The 18,208-nt window shown below is 55.6% G+C and overlaps 1 protein-coding gene and 1 long non-coding RNA gene across 15 annotated transcripts in view; one reads left to right on the forward strand and one right to left on the reverse strand.

Annotated features, from left to right (window-relative positions):
- Nucleotides 1–17: 17 nt before the first annotated feature.
- Nucleotides 18–13,495, forward strand: LOC113604374 (uncharacterized). 13 transcript variants are annotated; one of them, XR_008293430.1, is made up of 5 exons: nucleotides 18–259; nucleotides 2,948–6,209; nucleotides 9,239–11,358; nucleotides 11,546–11,592; nucleotides 12,128–13,495. It is a non-coding gene; the product is annotated as an uncharacterized LOC113604374 (long non-coding RNA). The 13 variants fall into 13 exon arrangements; XR_008293434.1 differs by having other exon boundaries at nucleotides 4,730–6,209; XR_008293436.1 differs by having other exon boundaries at nucleotides 4,808–6,209.
- The window catches only part of ATP2C2 (ATPase secretory pathway Ca2+ transporting 2), a 60,430-nt gene continuing 51,429 nt past the window's right edge, over nucleotides 9,208–18,208 (reverse strand). For both annotated transcript variants that reach the window (XM_053209964.1, XM_027076315.2), the window contains 11 exons: nucleotides 18,018–18,174; nucleotides 17,162–17,332; nucleotides 16,353–16,450; nucleotides 16,211–16,261; nucleotides 15,100–15,266; nucleotides 13,750–13,818; nucleotides 13,543–13,659; nucleotides 12,118–12,265; nucleotides 10,874–10,972; nucleotides 10,576–10,717; nucleotides 9,208–9,571 (listed from right to left, as the gene is read on the reverse strand). In XM_053209964.1, the coding sequence (XP_053065939.1) occupies nucleotides 9,453–9,571; nucleotides 10,576–10,717; nucleotides 10,874–10,972; nucleotides 12,118–12,265; nucleotides 13,543–13,659; nucleotides 13,750–13,818; nucleotides 15,100–15,266; nucleotides 16,211–16,261; nucleotides 16,353–16,450; nucleotides 17,162–17,332; nucleotides 18,018–18,174 (1,338 nt within the window). In that variant the 3' untranslated portion in view covers nucleotides 9,208–9,452. The remainder of the gene's footprint in view (nucleotides 9,572–10,575; nucleotides 10,718–10,873; nucleotides 10,973–12,117; nucleotides 12,266–13,542; nucleotides 13,660–13,749; nucleotides 13,819–15,099; nucleotides 15,267–16,210; nucleotides 16,262–16,352; nucleotides 16,451–17,161; nucleotides 17,333–18,017; nucleotides 18,175–18,208) is intronic.

The raw sequence follows: 18,208 nt of genomic DNA on the forward strand, positions 1-18,208 counted from the left end.
CTTCTGCTTTTGCTGCCAGGAGGCTCCTCCAACTTTGCACTCGGCAGTTCCCCCCCGGCCGAGCGGAGGGCCTCGCAAACTAGAAGGCACGCGCGTTTCAGGCCAGCGCGCAGAGGGACAGCGGCCTGACACAGACTTAGTCACTGTTGATTCTGCTTAAAAAAGCCGGCTTTTAATAAGCTTCTCTGGTACGTTGTGTGCTGTTCTCAGCTGCTGGGATCCCAGGCACAGGACATTAGGATCCTCAGATCTCTCTGTAGTAAGTTCTGTTTATTACTGTAAGTCCAAAGAGTTAGGTAGGTTCTGCACCTTCAGTTTGTTGAGGAATTTGCTTTCACGGAAAGGAAACTAGGGGCGCCTGGGTGGCTCAGTCGGTCGGGCGTCCGACTTCAGCCCAGGTCACCATGTCAAGGTTCGTGGGGTCGAGCCCTGCGTCGGGCTCTGTGCCGACAGCTCGGAGCCTGGAGCCTGCTTCCGATTCTGTGTCTCCCTCTCTCTGCCCCTCCCCCACTCACGCTCTGTCTCTCTCAAAAAGGAGCAAATAGGGGCGCCTGGGTGGCGCAGTCGGTTAAGCGTCCGACTTCAGCCAGGTCACGATCTCGCGGTCCATGAGTTCAAACCCCGCGTCAGGCTCTGGGCTGATGGCTCAGAGGCTGGAGCCTGTTTCCGATTCTGTGTCTCCCTCTCTCTCTGCCCCTCCCCCGTTCATGCTCTCTCTCTCTGTCCCAAAAATAAATAAACGTTGAAAAAAAAAATAAAAAAAAAGGAGCAAATATAAAAAACATTTTTTTTGTCAGTGCAACTCCATACCTCACTAATAACAGGTCTGCTGGTATCTGTACCTTAAATACCTTCACTGCTGCCTCTGTTTATGGCTGTCAGAGAGGGTCAGACTTTGTCGGCCCGCTTTCCTTCCTTGTGCTCATTCTCCTCAGAGTTCAGATTACAGCCCAGGGTCTGTCTCCCAAGACGGCACCCTCACAGGAGGAAGGGCGGGCGCCTCCGGGCGCTCGGCAGCCTGGGGTCGGTGTGGGGGGGCGTTCAGCCTTCCGGTGACCTCTTTTGGTGCGAGGCTCTGCGCACACAGACCTGCTCTCTGCACACGCGCCACCGGGCTTGGGAAGCATGTGGTCTTAACGAATGAAGAGTTGGTTCTTTTGTGCAATAGGAATAAGAATTGGGGACCCGTGGTTTCCCCTTGAGTGAAGACCAATCAGGGCCCCAGAAGGTGCTCGAAGGAGGAGGCAAAAGCATGTCGTTTGTGGTGCGACCATGGCTACTGTTCGTTTTTTCCCCACCGCGTTTCCTTTACTTAAAACAACGGCCAGATGTGTACACGGTAAGGAAGCTTGAAACACGCAGGCTTACATCTCCGTCCAGCTCTTTTCCTCCCCGAGAGGCAAAGCCACTCATGAGAAAACCACGAGGGGACTCCTTGCACACCCGGCGTAACTGTGTTTTCCGCGACGGCGTGTCCCCCGCTCTAATTTTTTTTGGTGGAGATCACTGAGTCTCCCCATCTGTGATTTTTGCTGGGAAGAAGAAACTCATAGAAGTTGAATGGTTGGATCCAAAAAATGCCTCTTAATTTAGAGGCTGACACATGAGCCAACCTCTTTTGAGGTTTTATAGCCCTGCCGTACGGGAGCACCTGTTTGCTGCGTTGGTGTGGACACTGTGTTAAAACTTCGTTTTCGTGGACCTCATCACGTCTCAGCTTCATTTTTTCAAAAGCCGTCTGTGTCCTGCCCTCCTGGTGTCCTAGGCTGTCGGTTTTCTTCTGGCTGATGTGCAAGAGTGCTTTTTGGAACGAAGCAAAGTAGCTGGTGACTTGCATGCCAAGTATTTTTCTCCAGTTTGTCGGACTTGATTTTTCTATACGTGAATTTCGCATTTTGTCCCATTTAGCCAGCGTTTCCCCTTAAGGCTTCTGAGATTTGTGGTATGCTTGGAAAGTTTTTGCCCACTCTGTGATTTTAAAAAAAAATGCTGTTGTCTGCTGCTGCCCCTCCGCTTTGCATTTTTCCTTCTAAATTTTTGATCCATTCAAAATGTATTTAAAGTTTTTTTTTTTTTTAATGTGTTGTTTATGTTTGAGACAGAGGGAGAGTGTGAGCAGGGGAGGGGCAGAGAGAGAGGGAGACACAGACTCCCAAGCGGGCTCCAGGCTCCGAGCCGTCAGCACAGAGCCTGACGCAGGGCTCGAACCCACAGTCCGCGAGATCGTGACCTGAGCCAGAGCCGGAGCCACCCAGGCGCCCCCATTCAAAATGTATTTTCAAATGTACCTCTATCTTGTCCCAAAATAAATTCCAGTATCTTTTATGTTAAGTGGTACATTTCTCTCCCACTGACTTAGAAGTTCTGTCTGTCTCATCACCTGAGTGTCTCTTTGAACTTGAGTCTCTACCTCATGGTTTAAGTCGTGGTGTTTTATGATAAAAAATGCCAGAGCTGTTCCCCGATGACTTCCGGGTTTCTTTTGGAATGTTCCTCCCTATGCCTGCCTGGTGATTTTCTCCAACTGCTGGTAACCCTTCTAAAAAGTTTGATGGTTGTATTTTGGAGACCGCATCGAATGTAGATTGGCACAGGCAGGGCGGACATCTGGCGCATGTGGCTTCCTCCTGTCCCCGAGGATGGGAACGTCGAAGTTTGCGATGTAGATTTTGTCGTTAGTATCGGCACTGTATATGGATTTTTTTTTTTTTCCTCCTGAGGATTGTTTAAACATAGGAAAGCCCTTGATTTTTCTACTTAGTTTTGTACCCCAGCTACCCTGCTGAATTCTGTGGTCTGGGGGTTTTGAACCTTGGGCCTCAGAATTCTCTAGAAAGCCTCCTGAGGTGCAGATGGCAGGGCTGGGGAGGGACCTGAGAGTGGGCCTTTGTAAGGAGTCCCCAGGCTTAGTGTTTTGGCCCCTGTGATTTCTTCTTTTTCCCTCCAGCCTTATTGAGATCTGACGGATACAGGAGTCTGTGCAAGTTTGAGAGGTAGGTACATACAGCGTGTTGAATGCAATCGTAAACGATTGTGTACCTGGAAATGAGGATAATTTCCCTACTCTGCACTTTCTAGGCCTTTTGTTCTTTCTCTTAATTGTATCAGCAAATTCTTTAAGAACTTCAATAGCAGTGATAGGCCCTCACCATTCCTGACTTTGATGGAAATGCACCTGGCCTTTTACCATGAAGCAGGGTGCTTTTCAGATACATCTCCACGTAAAGGAAGGATCCATCTGTAATTACGTTAAAAGTTTCCGTCTAGATGGTGAATGTTAAAAAAAGGTTTTCCCTTTTAAATAAGGAACCCAAATCAGTAGGGCTCTAGCTGCTGAGCAGTGTTGTATTTATTTTTTCTTTAATTTTTTTTAACGTTTTTATTTATTTTTGAGACAGAGAGAGACAGAGCATGAGCAGGGGAGGGGCAGAGAGAGAGGGAGACACAGAATCCACAGCCTCCAGGCTCCGAGCTGTCAGCACAGAGCCCGACATGGGGCTCGAACTCACTGCGAGATCATGACCTGAGCTGAAGTCGGACGCTTAACCGACTAAGCCACCCAGGCACCCCAAGCTGGTTTGTATTTAAACTGCCAAGCTTCGAATGTGTGAATTCAGTTGGACTGGGTTCAGTACGTGTGTGTGCAACTAGGTTAGTCTGGGGCGTCTGGGGGGCTCAGTCGGTTAAGAATAAAATCCATGCTGACGATTTTTTATATCCTGGTAAGTTTTTCATCTTATGCAAGTTTTCGAGTTAACTTACGTACGTTTGACCAGACTACGTGAAATCTTTTGAGCTGTGGCTTTTTACTTCCATTTTCCCTACATTATGTTGTAGCAATTCTGTTTTTCTTTTAAATTAATTTTGCTTTTATAGCATCTCCTGCTGTTCGTTTCTTTTTCCAGTTTGAGTCGATTGTTAAGTTCCTACATGAAGAATGGAAGTAAATGCATATATAGAGGTATCACTTTCCTCTTTGAGCTCTGCCTTCTTTGGTATACTGCATAGACTCTGATACATGTGTTCTGGGTTCGTGGTTGGCTTCTAGATTTTCTTTTTTAAATCTTTATTTCTCTTAGAGAGAGACACACACAGGGGAGGGGCAGACAGAGGGAGGCGCAGCATCCGAAGCAGGCTCCAGGCTCCGAGCTGTCAGCACAGGGCCCGACGCGGGGCTCGAACTCACGAACCGTGAGATCGTACGACCTGAGCCGAAGTCGGAGGCTCAACCGACGGAGCCCCCCGCAGGCGCCCCCGTACTCAGAGCTTTCCACTTGGAGCCAAGAGTTTAAAAATGTTTGTGGGCTGGAGAATTTTCCTACAAATGGGGCTGTTCACTTTCAGTTTTAATAAATAGTAATTAGGGGAGCCACCTATGTCCTGTCTACTTGGGATTGTGGTTTTAGTTGTGCCCTTCCCTGTGACCAGGTAGAGTCTCTGAATGAATTCCCTGTGTGTCTTCCTACATTTGCCGTACGGTGCCCTGTGAGTGTGGATGTTGAGTTGCCCTGTGCCCAGGCCCGTTGGACTTTCAGTGGTGAATATATCTCCTTGAATTCCCTGCCCTGCCTTCCCTCATGCTTTTGGCTTCGATTTTAATCTTGCCTGCCGTTAATGATGTCACGTGGCTGTGTGTATTACTTGGAGTTTGCCTGGTATATTTTAGCTTGATTTTTCTGAGTCTTTTTTTCTTATAAACTGTATTTTGACGTAACTTGAATCGACCTAGAGGCTGCAAAACTGGTGCTGAGAGTTCCTGGGCACTCCTCTCCCAGGTTCGCCTAATGAAAACATCTTCCCTCATCAGAGCACAGCCACCCAAGCAGGACGCTGGCATCGGCACGATATCAGCAACGACGCATAGACCTTATTCGAATGCCGCCAGTTTTTCCAAAGCCCCTGCTTTTAGGCACACTCAAGGCTAGGGGCACAGTCTTCCAGATGGCAAAGTCTGCCCAAGCCTCCCGACACCCACTCCGCGGTCCGAGGGCCCCCCAAGCCGCCCTCAGGTTGGACAGTTTGCTGAAGAGACAGAACTCACCGAAACCTGTTAGACTGTTGGTCAAGCTTGTTACGGGGGAGGATACACATCAGCGCCAGCCGCGGGGTGGACCGGCAGTGTTCCAAGAACAGAGTTTCTGGTCATCCTCACTGAGCCCGACGGTGGTCTTGGGGACCCCTGCCATCAGTCCTGGGAAACTTGATCACGTGTAGAGATTGACGTGACCCTCGCTACCGTCACGATCCAGAACTGTCCCATTTGCCTCCCAAACTCCTTCCTGCTCCCCCTCTTCCAGTACTGCCCTCCTAACGCTGACCCCTGACAACCTGTCATCCGCTCTGTCACCTTGTCACTTCGAGGATGTTAGGTAAATGGAACCGTACCATACGTCACCAGTAAGACGGGTTTCTGCCACTCGGCGTGATACCCAGGGGACCCACCCTGGATGCGACGTGGACGCTCCTGAGCCCTCCACTGTGGGGGGGCCGCTCGTCGGCAGAAGGAGGCGTGGGTGGTTGTAAGATGCGGCTCTTCCGAGTGACGCTGCCGTGGGCATGAGGGTCTGTGCCTAGAGTGGCGAGGCTGGGTCACAGGCTAAGCGTTTGACCAGATGGGACGCCATCAGCCTGTTCTCCAGAGCGGCTGTGGTACCTCCCTGCCCTGTGACACATCCGGGCACCGGTTGTCCCACATCCTCGCCGGCCCTCAGTGTCCTTGGCGTGTTTTCAGCCATTCGGAGAGGTGCATTTACTGCCTTTATGCCCTCTTAAGAGCTTGTGCCCTTTTTCTGTTTTTTTTGTTAAATTTTAATTTTTTTTTTTTTAATTTTGGATCAGCGTCGATTGTTGGGTTTGTGATTTGAAAATACGTATTTTCCAGTCTTTTTTTTTTTTTTTTTTAATTCTCTCCACTAGTGACTTTCATGGGCAAAATGCTTTCACTTTTGGTGGAATCCAGTTAGTTTTTTTCCTGGATTAAAAAAACTTTTTTTTTTTTTTTTTTTATTGAAGCCTCATTTACCATGGTAGGTTAGTTGCAGGTATACAACACAATGATTCAACAATTCTCTATATTTCTTGGAGTTCTTTAAGGTCTGTACCTAAATTTTTTTTTTAATTCCAGTATAGTTGGATTGCAGAGTGATGTCAGTTGCATGTGTACAAGATGGTGACTCAGCACTTCTGTACGGCACCCCGTGTGCCTCATGGTAAGTCCTTACCCATAATCCCCTTCACCTGTTCCACCCATTTCCCCGCCCTCCCCACCCTCCGGTGACATCAGTTTGTTCTCTGGAGTTAAGAGCCTGACTTTTGGTTTGTCTCTTTTGTTCTTTGTTCATTCGTTTGTTTGGTTTTGACTGCACTTAGGCGCGAAATCATAGGACACGTGTCTTTGTCTGGCTTATTTCACTTAGCGTTATACTCTCTAGGCACCCGTGTTGCTGCAAATGGCAAGATTTCATTCTTTTTATGGCTGAGTAATCTTGCAGTATGTGTGTGTGTGTGTGTGTGTGTGTGTACCCCACATCTTGATCCATTCATCGACCGAAGGACATTGGGGCTGATTCGTATCTCAGCTATTGTAAATAATGCTGCAGTAAACATAGGGTTGTATATATCTTTTTTTTTTTTAATGTTTTTTATTTATTTTTTGAGACAGAGAGAGACAGAGCATGAGCAGGGGAGGGGCAGAGAGAGAGGGAGACACAGAATCCACAGCAGGTTCCAGGCTCTGAGCTGTCAGCACAGAGCCCGACACGAGGCTCGAACTCACAGACTGTGAGATCATGACTTGAGCTGAAGTCGGACACTTAACCGACTGAGCCACCCAGGCGCCCCTGTATATATCTTTTTGAATGAGCATTTTTGTTCTCTTTGGTTCCTCACAAAGTTAAAAATAGAATTACTGTGTGATCCAGTAATTCCCCTACAGGGTATTTTCTCAAATTTTCTTACCTTTTAGGGGTGGTCTTGTGGGGTCATGTCTAAGAACTCTGCCTAACCCGGGATCCCAAGGATTCTTCTGCCCCGTTTTTCTGTTTTGGCCTGTGTCTCGAGTTCATTTGTGTGGCGGGCATGAGGTCTGAGTCAAGGGTGGCTTTTCTCGGCCGCAGATGTCTGTCCCCACACCATTAGCTGAAATGACCATCTTTTCTTCATTAACTTGCTTCTGGATTGGTGTCAGAAGTCGCAAGGTTTCTTTTTTGGGGGATCGGTTTTAACTACATCCCTGTCCTCACACGTTCTAGGATTACTCGGGTTCCTGCCTTTTCAGTGCGAGTTAGTAGCTTGTGGTTTTCAAGGAACTGGTTCATTTCCTCTAACTTGTGAATTCACTGGAGGGGGCTCTCATGATAGACCACCTCCGTTCCTAACAGAGGTCATGTGTGTCTCCCTTTGGTAAACCTTTAGCAAGACTGGCGATCTTTTTTTTTTAATTTTTTTTTTTTAACATTTATTTATTTTTGAGAGAGAGAGACAGAGCATGAACGGGGGAGGGGCAGAGAGAGAGGGAAACGCAGAATCGGAAGTAGGCTCCAGGCTCTGAGCCATCAGCCCAGAGCCTGACGCGGGGCTCGAACTCACGGACGGCGAGATCGTGACCTGAGCCGAAGTCGGATGCTCAACCGACTGAGCCACCCAGGCGCCCCAGCAAGACTGGCGATCTTATTGGTATTTTCAAAGAACGAGCTTTTGATTTCTACCCGTGTCTTTGACTTCACTGATCTCTGCTCTTTCCTCTGTGTATTTTGGTGAATGTCCCCTTGCTGTTGATGGGTGGGTGTTTTACAAGTGGAAATCCAGCTAAGTCTTCTGTATTTTGATGAAAAGATGCGTGTAGTCTGACGTATTCATTGGACTTGATGGTTGGCGTTGTGTCTTGTTTTTATTTGTTTTGCTTTAGCACTTGTTTATTTCATCTCTTAATGTGCAGTCTACCTCGGGCTATCGTGGACGGTAGAAATAGGGGTGAAGGGTACTTTCTGATGTCGCAGTCTAAGTATCAGTCGGCCGGGGTGGGTCTTGATTATTTTTGAAGGGGAAGCACGTTGCTTGGACGCGTCCTGACTCAGAGTTGAGCTGTGCACAGGCTTGTGCGCGGGGCAGGTTGTCGGCCTGTCTCTCTGAGGGGTCATCACGGGTTGGCAGCTGCTGGGCGGGTACCATCCTTGTGCGAGTGGCCTCCCCCTCCAGGCAGCCCTCTCGATCGTGTTTCTGCGGGCCCGGCACATGTGCGTGTCCTCATTTAGCTGTGGGGTCACGTGTGGGGGCTTCAGAGGACAGTGCAACCCAGGCCGTAAATCCTACTTGCAAGGAATTGGAACTCTGCCTGGCAGCTGCAGGGGTCCACTCTGACTTCCCTCACCCTGGCCTGGCCCAGACGGCTGGCCTCACCACCACCGTGGCTGGTGTGAGGGTTATTTTGTGGGTCAATTTCGCCCGGCCGTGGGGCCAAACAGTAGTCTAGATGTTCCCGTGAGCTCTGTTTCTCTGGGGGGGTGATTAACATTTATATCGGTAAACTTTGAAGAGAGCGGGTTGCCTTCAGAGGGCGGGTGAGCCTCATCCAGTCCCTTAAAGGCTTAAGAGAAGGGCCCGGGATCCCGGAGGAGGAGGGGAGCCTGTCTCTGCCTGGAGCTGCCCGGGAGACCCCGCCTGCCCGAACACAGGGGACGGACCAGCCCGACAGTCGCGTGAGTCACTTTGTTAAAACAAGTCTCTATTCCCTCCCCCTCCTGTTGGTTGGGTTTCTCTGGAAAAGGCTAATAACTGGGGGGCGGGGGCGGGGTTACAGCCGTGGCCTTATTTCACGAAAGCTAGGGCTCCACGGCTGGGTCTGCGTGGCCGGTTCCTGCCCCCTGTGGGCTCTGCATTTTGGAGCTGGGCGGGCAGGCCTGTTGTAAGACCGGCCCCGGGGGCTCACGCTCAGGGGGCTGGCAAGCACCCCGGGCCCGGTTCCAGAGGGAAAAGGCCAGGCCTTCGCTGAGGCCACCGGGGCATGACTCTCTCTCGCCCCAGATGCGGTGGGTCGTGAACGAACAGCTGCGTGGGGATCCCCCCGGGGCCACCCGTAGGAAAACTACTTACCAGGCGCCTGCAGAGCCCTTAACAAAAGGGTACAAAGCCCCCCACTTTACGGTTGGGGACACGAGGCCTCTTCCTCGTGCGGGGGCTGCTGTGGCACAAATACGTGGGCAGACGCGGTTAAGAAAAATCACTGTGATTTAATAAATAGCAAGGTGTTGCCGTGCGGTCTCCAGAGCTCAGCCGGAGAGGTTGGGGTGGACGCGGGCCCGGGCCCAGGCTTCCTGCCGGTTTCCCAAGAAGCAGATCAGGTGAGGGACCTACCGCACGGTGTCCTAAAAGCGTGCCTCGGGAGGGGGGCAAGGGGAGGGCCACAGTCAGATAAAAATATAGATTATTGAGGGGTTGGACGCAGGTGGGGGCTGCTATGCATCTTCCTGGTGAACCTGGGCTTTCTCGGCTCTGGAACAGAACTTTTCGCATAGTTTGAGCAGCTCTGACAAAATGAACACGGATGAAGCCAGTGCGGTTAAAAGCAACAAGTCTGCAAAAGGGTGAAAAGAAAATGGGGGTCAGAGTGCACGGTGCCACCCTGAGGCTCCCTTCCCTACGTCTCCGCTTTGGTCGCAGAGAGCCCAGAGGTGAGGGGCAAGGACCCGGGAGCCGAGGACCAGGACTTCCCCTCCCGGGAGGGACGCATGTCCGTGCAGCTCCACAGGACCACCCCGTCCTTCCAGGGGGCTCAGGACTGGGGTGGGGGTGCACTACCCCCTCCGGCAGTAACAGGACCCTCCCCCATCCATCCTGAGGGCAGACACCCCCCCATCCCGGCCTCGTGCTCCGAGCAGTCGTGTCCAGCACCTCAGACCCGACCGTGTCATGACCTGTGGCCATGACCTACGCGGGCCTCCCCACCTGCTGGCTCCCACCACGTAAGTGGCTCCGGTCACTGCCGTTGCTCAGGTACCCTCCTCCCCCCACCCCTCCCCTCCTCCCACTTGTGTGCTCTGTTAGCTTCAGGCAAAGGCGGCCAGTCACCCCAGGCAGCTCACAAAGAAAAGGCTGGAATCGCGTCCGCCTGGGCGGGGAGGCAGGGGAGCCCCAGGATTCCACTCCGGGGCAGGTGCGCTCGGGGCCCTGGACGGCTGCGGTCATTGAATCATGTTGTGTTTAGCCCGAGCTGCTGGGTGGCCTGCTCCCTGTCTTGGGGTCAGCGGGTGCCCAAGACCCACGAGCCCCCTGCCAGCAGGGGCAGAATGAGCCGGGACTGTGACCCGCCATGGCGCAGCCCCCGGGCCTTGCTGCATCGCTCCGAGCCGCCAGCCCTGGGACAGGGGGGCCGGGAGGCCGTGTCCCCTTCTGCCCTCGGTGGCCCTCCCGGTGGAGATGCCTCATCCTCTGCTTCCCCGTGTACTCCATGACCCCATCACATCGCCCTCCCACCCCGTGCGGCCGGCCGGGCACACGCAGGGACTTCGCACCTGGAACACCGCGTGTCGGCGCCTAGGCACCGGCCTCTGCTGACCCCTCACGTCCCCGCCCACTCACCGAGGGCACCCAGGTTCTCCGTCTGGAAGATCTTCTGCAGGGGCGGGATGTAAATCACGGCCAGCTGGCCCAGAATGGAGCCCAGCACCGAGTACAGGAACATGGGGTTCCGCAGAAAGCCCATCTCAAATATCAGCTTGGTCTGTGGGAGGAGAAGGGCACGTGTCAGCCGGGTCACAAGCCACGGCTCAGAGGGCGATGCTTACAGAGGCCTACTCGGGCCGCGGCCGCACCATTCGTCCCCGAGAGAGCGACTGGGTCCCGCCAGGAAGGGAGGGGAGGGCAGCCCAGGGCTCACCTGAGAGCGGCAGGTCAAGGCGTTGAAGAGGTCGAAGAACACAAAGCAGGTGAAGGTCATGGTCGTGGTACGCGGGGTGCTCGCCTTGTCTGCGGGGATCTGGAACACAGAGGAGCGCAGGGTGGGTGGGCCCCCGGGAAGGGGGGTGCTTCTCGTGATGATGAGCACGGAGGGAGCAGGAACTCGAGGGGCCTGGACCGCCCAGCAGAGAGCAGCTCTGCTAGGAACTGATCACGACCGCCCCCTGGGCTGGAGTAAGGGGGGTGTCTCACGACCACCCCCCATCCCTTCCTCCCCCCCCCCGAGCTGAAACCCTGCACAGGTAAAGGGAGCGTCCCTTCCTGCAGCAGGTGACATTGCCTCCTGGGACAGGACAGGGCTATAGCTGCATCCACTGAGTGTCACGGACAGAGGACGCACACCCTCCCTGGTGCTGCTGTAGGGACCTGAGGCAGGTCTCCTCCCGGGCCTGGCCTGGAGCCAAGGTGAGAACTTTCCCTGCCTGAGGGGAGGCGGATCCTTCCTGCCCGAGCTTATGACTGTCCCAGGGTTCCCCGCAGACGCCCTGGCCGGGGTGGCGTGAGTTGGAGCCTGACTCCAGAGCCCCTGGGGGGCCCCCCACACCGAGGCCCACCGTGCTGGCACAGGAGGGCCTGGGTCCCCTTCCCGCAGGTGGAGCACAGGCTGGACACGGGCGGCCACACCACCTTCCCGGGCAGGTGAGAACTGGGGAAAACGCAAGGCCCCTCCTCTGGGGGGCGGGGCTGGGGAAAAACAGAATCTGCGGTGGTCCCGTGTCCCGCCCCCACTTGCCTGGGTCTCCACCGAGAGCACCGCGTGTCAGCACGGGGGCCCCTGGAGCCACCGAAAGGTGGCCCCTAAGCTCCCTCAAATAATCACCTCCAGGGAATACGACGGACTTCCTTCTAATAGATTGCAAATTGTTTCCTGGTGACCATAGAAAGCGGCAGGGGCATCGGGTCCCTTTTAGAACAAAATGACTTCTTTTCCCTGCCGGGGGGGCTTCCTGTCCTTCCGCCTTGTCCCCACCTCTGCAAAGTTAGCTCCTGGTCCCCCGCCCCCCCCTCAGGGACAGCCCCCTGTATGTGCACCTGTCTCCCCAGTCAGAGCCGGAGCCCCACGCGCCCGGGCGGGGACCATCCCCGGTGCTTGCTGCACCGCCAAGAGGCTCCCACCACAGGGGCTTAGCGAATACAGGCCGAGCCAGTGCGAACTTGCCCCACCTCTTTCCAGAAGATAAAGAGGGTCCCGCTGATGATGACAGCAGCCGACAGGAGGATTTTCAGGATCAGGGCTTTGCCGAGAATCGTGTCCTTGACGTTCCGCGGTGGCTGTCGGAGGGCATCTTTGTCAACCGGCTCTACCCCCAAGCTGCTCGGAACAAGACAGGGGAACCTTGACATAAACCGCGAGGACACTTAAAGTGCTGAAGCTGTAGAGGCTCTCAGGTCAGCCCCGAAGACACAGCAAAGAGGGGGCTTTGGCCAAGTGCCCCCAGGTCGTCTGCAGGAGCTCAGTCTGGTCCCACTCTTAGGGGGACTTCTCCGTCCTTGCTGGAAGCCCGCCCCTCACATCCTCTGCCCTCGCCCTAACTCCTTCGAGGGTCCCCACCACCCACCCCACCGGCCTGGGCCCCAGGGGCAGCCACACACCCGTCCCTGAGCACGGCGGAGGAAAACCACCCCCAAGCCGACCACACTACCGTCCTGGAGCCACTCTGGGTCACCCCTCATGATCGCACAGCTTCCATTACAAGGGGACACCCAGCAGGCTGGAGAAACGAGGTCCAGACACCGCGCCCCGGGACCTGCCTTCAGCCGACTGCGCAACAGCAGGACTGGGGCTAGACCAGCGGAAGACGGAACGCGGGGCACCGAGGAGGAAGCCGGCTGCAGAGACGGCTGCGGCCAACTTCCCTCCCGGCCCTGCTCCCAGCGTGTGAAGAGGGACCTCCCCCTGGGCCTGGAGGGACAAAGCGGGACTCCTGCCCTCAGCGGCGACAACTGTGATAATTCATGGTGACATATATGTATCACATTTATATCACACACACACATATATAATCAACAACAGCATGTACTGTGTGCTCGAACCCAGTGCCTCGCTTGTTCCTGGACGTCTGGCTCCCTGACTCCGAAGGTGGTTCTTCCTCCTGCCTGTTCAGCTACCCTCACCCTCCCTTCTCACCCATCCACCCAGCAACTAACTCGCCGACCACCTACTGTGTGCCCAGCACCGTCCCGGGAGCCGGGAAATGCTACAAGGAACAAAAACCTTGCCGTAGGGGAAACGGGTCATCATCAGATAAACAAGGACATACGTATTTTCTCCTCTAGGGACAAATAAAGCAGGGTAAGGAGGGAGAGCCCGGGGGCTGCTGTTAGAGCGATCACGGAGGACATCTCCCAAGTGGGGACTGAGGCGTGGAGTCACCCAGGGAGCACATCCCCCCCCTCCGCCGCCCGCCCCGGCTGCCCATGCAGGTGCTTCCTTCTATGCCCAGGGCATCCCGCTGGCTGTCTTCCCCGCAGTGCGCCACACTCCGGCTTTGCAGGACACCCGGGGACGGTGTCCCGTACTCGGTGCAAGGGACCCGAGGCGGCAGAGTGGGCGGGCGGTGGAGCCTCGCGGACAGCCTGGCGCCTCACCTCTGCGCCGGTGGCCCGTCCATGATGATGTTGATCCACAGGATCTGCATGGCGTTGAGCGGGCTGGGCAGGTCGCACACGGTGGACAGAGTGATGAGGCTCAGGGCCGAGATGCTCCTGCGGGGCACACACCGGGGCACCGTCGATGGCTGCACGCCGGACGCACGCGCAGCCCGACGGCCCTCGGAGACGCCGGCCTTGACTTACGTGCTCAGCTGAAACCGCACGAAGTTTTTGATGTTATGAAAAATCCCCTTGCCTTCCTCCACCGCGTTCCTGCAAGAGGACAGAGCGTTTCTTCACAGAGGGCCCGCTGGGAGCGTCCGGGCACCTCCGGCAGCCGTGGGAGGGAGCGAGGTGGCCTCGCACGCAGGCGCCCCTTCCCCTTCCCCCCCTGGCGGCTCCAGGACAGAGAGGTACAGGAGGACGGTGGCCCGACCAGCACCACCCGCCGCGGGGGCCCGGACCGCAGGCCATGATCACCCTCTGTACGAAGACCATAGATTATTCTCCCGCCTGAGCCCAGGGACCCCGCCCTCACCCGGGACTTGGGAAGCACTGACTGCAACCCAGAGATGCATCTGGAAGACAGGCACAGCAAGACCGATCAAACCTGCTACTTCGCCCCAGGGGGGTGGTGCGTTCCGGGGGGGGGGGGGGGGGCGGAGAGAATTAGGAGGCTGAAAAACATCCTCAGTCTGTTCAGAAAACCGTAAAAGTCCTTTAAAAACCTTGATCTTGAGTCACAAATGCAGAAAACTGCCTAACCCTTTTTTTTCTAATTTTTTTTTTTTTTTTTTTTTTTTGCAAAAGAACTAAAATTACGGAGTTATTTATTAACTGCATCTCAGGACTTTTTTTTTTTTTTTTTTTTAACTAAGGGGGAAGGGGGCTAAGGAGTCAATCCATTTACAAAGACAAGACTCCTCCATAAAGTCAAAAATCGCACCCAACTTCAATTTTGTTTGAGAGTTCTGATAGCAGGCTTAAGAAAACTTCCGTGCCACCCCCAATTATTACAATCGATTATGAATAAAGTCTCGATTAGAACGAATTAAAATCAGAGCTAGAGGGAAGGCAAGCTTGTTAAGAAAACAGAGAAAAGGGAAACAAGAAACCAGGTGTTTTGCAATCTCGGGAGCTTGCGATCACACGAGGGCCAACAATTAGACGCTCCTGCCCTGTCGCTCGTCGCTTTCAGCGCATGAAACATACGCATCCGCACAAACATGGCCCTCCAGCCACACATGCTCACTCTTAGCGTTTTTCACTTAACCCCACAATGTGAGCATTTCTCCATCTTTAAAACGTTCCCCAAAACATGATGTTTCGTGGCTTCGTGGCACTCCTCCCCTTGCTGTCGGCAGTCAGGGTGGCCTAGGGTTTCCCCACAGACGGTGCTGCGGCCGACACATCGGAGCCTGCCTCCGTCTGTGCACCTGACCCCGGCTCGCCCGTCGGATGCACCCTCAGACTGTGAGGGGGGCATGTCCCAAGGGGGGCAGCGGGTCACCGCGGGCATTTCTGCCGCTGAAAACCAGCCACGGAGCCACTCACATGATGGCCGAGAAGTCATCATCCACCAGGATCACGTTGGCAGCCTCTTTGCTGACATCTGTCCCTGTCTGCCCCATGGCGATCCCAATGTCCGCAGACTTCAGGGCGACCGCGTCGTTCACCCCGTCCCCCGTCATGGCCACGACTGCCCCCGACTCCTGCAAAGCCTTTGGAAAGAGGAGGTGAGTGAAGGCTCATTCGTGTTCTCCAGTAACAAACAAAAGTCCACAACTTACCCCTGAAACCACGCAGTGCCCCATGGGATTAAGTAAGTCTTAGGAATGACTTGCATGGAGGTTTCCTCCCTAGAACTAAAGCCCCCCAAACAGCACGAAGAATAAAACAGCACAGAGCTAAAGAACACCTTTTCTTTCTCTCTTTTTTAAAATTTATTGGGAGAGAGAGCGAGAGCGCGTGCGTGCAAGCAAGGGAGGGGCAGAGAGAGAGGGAGACGGAGGATCCAAAGCAGGCTCTGGGCTGACGGCAGACAGCCCGATGTGGGGCTCGACCTCCTGAACTGTGAGATCACGACCTAAGCTGAAGCTGGATGCTTAAGCGACCGAGCCACCCAGGCGCCCCTAGAGCTCATTTTCAAAGCGCTTCCGGGGAGGAGACCCAGCGCACCAGCAGCGCCCTCCCCCGGGCACAGGCAGAAAATCACATCCGGTCTCCACCGGGCACCCGCCATGTGCCAGGTGCTGCGCCAAGAGCCACACGGCCCGGCCTCCTGGAATCCTCTCACTAGCCTTGTGAGTTGGCTGACGTCATCCATACAACCCCGGTTTACAGACTGGGAAACTGAGGCCTGGAGTTCGGTAACAAGAATAATGCCAGAGCGCTCGACTCACAGAGACTGCCTGCTTTTTAGTTTGCCCTCCGCACCACCCAATTCCTGCTCCTGCTTTTGCTGTACGTGGCCAAGGACAGCCCGTTCTCCCCTCCCCGGGGGCTGGGCAAAGGCACCGCCTGGTGCAGCCGTCCCGGGCCTAGAGAAAGAAGCACGTCTTGAGGACGGCCAACGCTCCTGCCAGCTTGGACCCAGGACCTCCCCCCGGGGGCAGAGCCACCGCCCTGGACTGACCCCAACAGACGCATGAGGCACACAGCTTACCTTTATGATTTTGAGCTTGTGCTTTGGGCTGGTCCTGAAGAAGACAGAAACCTGGACGCAGAGGCGGAGAAGAGTCCGTGAACTTGGGGCTGCAACTCCCCCCCCCCACCCCGCCCCGCCGAGCCCCCTGGGAGGACCCCACCTTCCCGACACAGCCAGCCAGCTCGTCCTGCCCCGTGCTCTCCACCTCCTCCCCGGACATGGCTTTCAGCTTCCCATTGCACAGGCCAATACTCCTTCCTGCGAGGTGCAAAGAGCCTGCTCTGAGGGCCCGCTCCCGCCCCTCACTCCCCCTGCCTGACATCAGGCCCCGCCTGGGCCGCAGACCACGAGTACAGCAGAGCCGCGACGACGACCCCCCCACCGAGCACCTGCTACGCGACATGATCCCAGTTCCATCCACAGAACTAAGGCCTTATTGTCCCTGCTTTAACGATGAGGAAACGGAGGGGAGTGACCTCCCCCAGGTCCCAGAGCTGCCGAGCGGCGATGCTGGGACCTGACGTGGTTTTGTCTGATTCTAGAGTCTGATTTTTTCACAGCGCCGGGTGCCTTGAGACAGAGCAGGGAGAACCAATCACGTGAATAAGAAGAACGAGAAGTGGTGGGGGGGTGGGGGGTGGCTGGCCCCCTGTGGGAGAAGAGCCCGGAGGCCAGGGTGGTTCAGTGACCCGCCCGGGGCACACAGAACCAGACCAGAACCCGGACACAGGCAGATGCTGTCTGGGAAGAGGCGGTGAGGTCACGGCTGAGGAGCCCGCGGACGGCTCTGCCCCCTTCGGGGCACCTGCCGACACTTTAGAGACAGCCGTCTCTGTCGGGGGAGCGCCGGCCCATGAACCTCAGGGTCTCTGCGAGCTCACAGCAGGTGGGTGGGGGCGGGTTAACCCGCAGGAGCAGCCCCGCGGGAGGGGACCCCTCCCGGCCCGGCGCCCACCGCACCCCACTCACCTATAGCAGAGGCGGTCTCCAGAGCATCTCCCGTTATCATCGTCACGGACACGCCCGACTGGCGGAGAACCTGCACCACTTCCTTCACGCCGGCCCTCGGAGGATCGATGATTCCAACGAGACCCAGAAAAGTCAGCCTCCCCAGCTCGGGTCCGGAAGCCAGGGCCAGCACTGAGGAGACACCGAGAGCCGTGGGAGGTCCCCCGCGGGCCCCAGGGGTGGGAGGACTCTGTCTGGGAGCTCGTCCCGGCCTTGACTCTGTTTCGGTGCGTGGAGCATTGGTACAGGTGCCAGGGCTGCGGGTGCCAAGCCTCCCTTTCCCCAAGCTCCCCTCCCCGCCCTGCCAGGCTCTGTCTCAGCCTCGCCTCGCCTGGCCCCCTTATCAGCAAGCTGCTAGCAATTTACAACGTCTGTTTCCCGCAGGGAAAACCCAAGGCAACTGACACCCGGCCCCAGGCTTCTCGCTTTCCCCGGAGGGAACCCACGGGTTCCAGAGCGCTTCTCTGAAAACAGACAGGCACTGTGGGAAACCCGAGTGTCCAGCTCATCGGGGAAGGCGGCATCCCCGATGCAGGAGACTGGAAACGTCTGCCTTGGTGCGAAAGAGCTTTGGGTTTTCCTGACCGTGGTCGACGGGCAGGACGACCAATCGGGAAAATCAGCGTTTCTGGGGCGCCTCAGTCACGCGTCGGGAAACCCACAGGCGCCGCGTCTGGACTAGCGGGTGTCACACGGTGGCAGAGGTGGGCCGGGGGCGGGGCGGGGGGGGGGGCCTCTCTGCCTTTCACGTGGCCGTTGACCCGGAAGGTCAATGCTGCACCCTTGAAGCGCGGCGCTGGGGACGAGAGGTACCAACCCCGCAGGCCGAGCGACCCCATCCTCTTTTCCTCGTGCTGACACAAGGCTGTCTGCTGGGGCGTCAGGGGCAGGGAGAGGCCTCCGTTGTTGTACGAGGTACAGTGATTAATCACCTCTTCGAAGGCCCCCTTCATGAAGTAAATGTCTTCCTGGTCCTTGGGAAAGAAGAAAAGGAAAAGAGAAGTTCTC

The sequence above is a fragment of the Acinonyx jubatus genome, chromosome E2 (genome assembly GCF_027475565.1).
Source record: "Acinonyx jubatus isolate Ajub_Pintada_27869175 chromosome E2, VMU_Ajub_asm_v1.0, whole genome shotgun sequence".
NCBI lineage: Eukaryota > Metazoa > Chordata > Mammalia > Carnivora > Felidae > Acinonyx > Acinonyx jubatus.